General features: G+C 52.6%; 1 protein-coding gene across 1 annotated transcript; it reads left to right on the top strand.

Annotated features, from left to right (window-relative positions):
- The first annotated feature begins 609 nt into the window (after window positions 1-609).
- On the top strand, window positions 610-2,273 carry LOC119297597 (4-hydroxyphenylacetaldehyde oxime monooxygenase-like). The gene has a single exon (XM_037575326.1). It carries the CDS (start codon window positions 624-626, stop codon window positions 2,145-2,147), a length of 1,524 nt encoding a protein of 507 aa, XP_037431223.1. The 5' UTR covers window positions 610-623; the 3' UTR covers window positions 2,148-2,273.
- The last annotated feature ends 856 nt before the right edge of the window (window positions 2,274-3,129 follow it).

Raw genomic sequence — 3,129 nt, 5'->3', positions numbered from 1 at the left:
CAACCAATCTCTAAACATTTAACAGTTGCCAAAATTTGGCATGCCAATTTTTGACATCAAAGCAATTACCCTCCAAATCTTCACCTCTAACTTTTTGTGTGATTGGCAACGAAAATTGCTATGCAACCATTCTCTTGACAACATTTAAGAGTTGCCAAAATTTGGCATGCCAATTTTTGGCATCAACCCAATTAGCCTCCTAATCTCTGCCCCTAACCTGTTGTGTGATTGGCAACAAAAATGGGTATGCAACCAATCTCTAGCCAACATTTAACAGTTGCCAAAATTTGGCATTCCAATTTTTGGCATCAAACCAATTAGCATCCTAATCTCTACCCCAAATTATTTGCGTGGTTGACAACGAAAATTAATATGAAACGAATCTCTAACCAATATTTAATAGTTGCTAAAATTTGACACTGTCAATTTTTGACATCAAAGATCAAACCAATTAGCTTCCTAATCTCCACCCTCCTCCCAATTTTCAGGGCGATGTGGCCCCCTCGCCATTCTTTCTTCCAATCAATGGCCCCCTCGCCAGTCACTTTATAAACCCCCGACGACCGTCCACGAGCAGCAGCACCTCGTCGGTGAGTGAGCTAGCTAAACCTCCGGCCGAGACGATGGATTTCTCACTACCCCTCCTCCTCCTAGCCGGCATCCTCATCCCCGTCGTCTCGTACCTGCTGGTGACGAAGCGCATCACCGAGGAAGGGCGGCTGAAGCTGCCGCCGGGCCCGAAGCGGGTGCCGGTGCTCGGCAACCTCCACCAACTGGGCCCTCTACCGCATCGCAACCTGCGCGACCTGGCCGGGCGGCACGGCCCCGTCATGCTACTCCGCCTCGGCGCGATGACGACGGTGGTGGTCTCGTCCGCGGCTGCGGCGCGCGACGTCATGAAGGCCCACGACGCCGACTGTTGCAGCCGCCCCGCGTCTCCGGGACCCGCGCGGCTCTCCTACGGGTGCAAGAGCATCTCCTTCTCGCCATACGGCGCCTACTGGCGCGACATGCGCGGACTCTTCGCCGCGGAGCTCCTCGGCGCGCGCGGCGTCGGAGCCGCCTGGGCCGCACGGCGGGAGCAGGTGGACAGGCTCATGGCCGCCCTGGGCGACGCTGCAGGGCCGGTGACGTTGGACGAGCACGTGTTCCGTGTCGCCGACGGCGTGATCGCCACGGTGGCGTACGGGAGCGTGTACGGCGCGGAGGCGTTCGCGGGCAAGTACGAGCGGTTCCAGCACGTGCTACAGGAGGCCGTGGACATGTCGGCCAGCTTCTCCGCCGAGGACTTCTTCCCCAACACCGCCGGCCGCCTCCTTGACCGGCTCGCCGGCATCGTCGCGCGCCGGGAGAGGATCTTCAGAGACCTCGACGGCTTCTTCGAGGAAGTGCTGGAGCAGCATCGAGACCCCGCGCGCCCCAGGCCGAAGAGCGGCGGCGGCGACCTGGTGGATGCCCTCATCGGAATCTGCGAGGAGCACGGCTTCACGAGGGACCACGTCAAGGCTGTCCTCCTGGACGCGTTCATCGGCGGCGTCGACACGAGCTCTGTGACGATCCTGTGGGCGATGTCGGAGCTGATCCGGAAGCCGCAGGTGCTGAAGAAAGCGCAGGAGGAGATCAGGGCCGTGGTCGCCGGCAACGAGCAGCGGGTGCAGCCGGACGACCTACCGAAGCTGACCTACCTGAAGATGGTCGTCAAAGAGACCTTGCGGCTGCACCCGCCGATTACGCTGCTTCTGCCGCGGGAGACGCTGCGGAGGGTGGAGATCGGCGGCTACGACGTGCCGGCGGGGTCGCGGGTGCTCGTGATCGCGTGGGCCATCGGGAGGGACCCCGTGAGCTGGGGGCAGGACGCGGAGGAGTTCGAGCCGGAGAGGTTCGAGGCCGGCGGGAGGCACGGCAAGGTGGACTTCCGTGGCGCTCACTTGGAACTGATGCCGTTCGGCGCCGGCCGGCGAATCTGCCCCGCACTGGTCATGGGGGTGGCGAACGTGGAGTTCACGTTGGCCAACATGTTGTACGGCTTTGAGTGGGAGCTGTCGGAGGGGACGTTGGCCGAGAAGGTGAGCATGGAGGAGGCCGGTAGGCTGACCTTCCACCGCAAGACACCGCTGGTGCTCGTGCCTACCCCATACGTAGTGTGACAAGCTCTGCTGCTCTGGTAGTGGTATATCGAGTTATACATCGAATATATCTTGACTGAAGTTAGTTGAACAAATGAATAAAATTGATACATGCGCGTGCCTTGGGCTGGTAACATGAATCACTCTTTTTTATGTTTTGAGTTCCAGCACAAATTTGCTCCGAGTTTATACATCGGGTCTTGTGACATTCTGGCCAGAACTTGAACTTACACGGTCATTTGGGAGAAAAAAATTGAAGTGATAATTACACTGTCATTACAGTGTACTAACGATGATATCTTGAGAGTTACAGTCTAGATACATACAATTCAGAGTTAAAATTAGCACTAAAACTTCTAAAATTACAGTGTATTTTACATACGTACTGTTTGTAAATTACACTTATAGATAATCTGTGATTACAGTGTATTTACGCAGAACTTACACTGATACTGTGTAAATATTAGAGTGGCATTACTGGACTTCCAAAAAATACAGTGAAAATATTACAATGGCCAAACCGATTGCACTCATGACTCACTTCCAAAACAACAAAACAGTGGTACATGAAAACAAAGTAGATCAACTGTAGAACAAACATGGCACTGTGATTACATGAGTACGCTTTCAAATTATGAAAAAACTGCTGCATATTAGCACAGTAAGAACTGCAGATTGCCACTGTAAAAGAACTGTAGAGTACCACTGTAAATTAGTGTAATTTTGTCAAGCCTTATTTGTAATTTATAGTAGTACATTTACAGTTTTACGGTGGAATTACAGTGTAAATGTGCAGTTGAATTACGCTGTAAATCTGTAGGTTTGCAGTTTTCACACTAAGAGAGTGCTATCACCTAACTTTGACAAACCCCAAAACTATATAGAAAAGTGATGTTACCCAACATAGACAAACCAACCTAACAAAAAACAAAATTGCCCTGAAAAATACATTGTAACTGCTGCGACTTACAGTGAGTTGCACAAGAATCACAGTGTAATTTCC

Source organism: Triticum dicoccoides, chromosome 5A (assembly GCF_002162155.2).
Source record: "Triticum dicoccoides isolate Atlit2015 ecotype Zavitan chromosome 5A, WEW_v2.0, whole genome shotgun sequence".
Lineage (NCBI taxonomy): Eukaryota > Viridiplantae > Streptophyta > Magnoliopsida > Poales > Poaceae > Triticum > Triticum dicoccoides.
This window is presented reverse-complemented; position numbering and strand designations above follow the sequence as displayed.

Excerpts from the sequence above, each read along its gene's own strand:
- LOC119297597 (XM_037575326.1), top strand. The coding sequence starts at position 624 with ATGGATTTCTCACTACCCCTCCTCCTCCTAGCCGGCATCCTCATCCCC.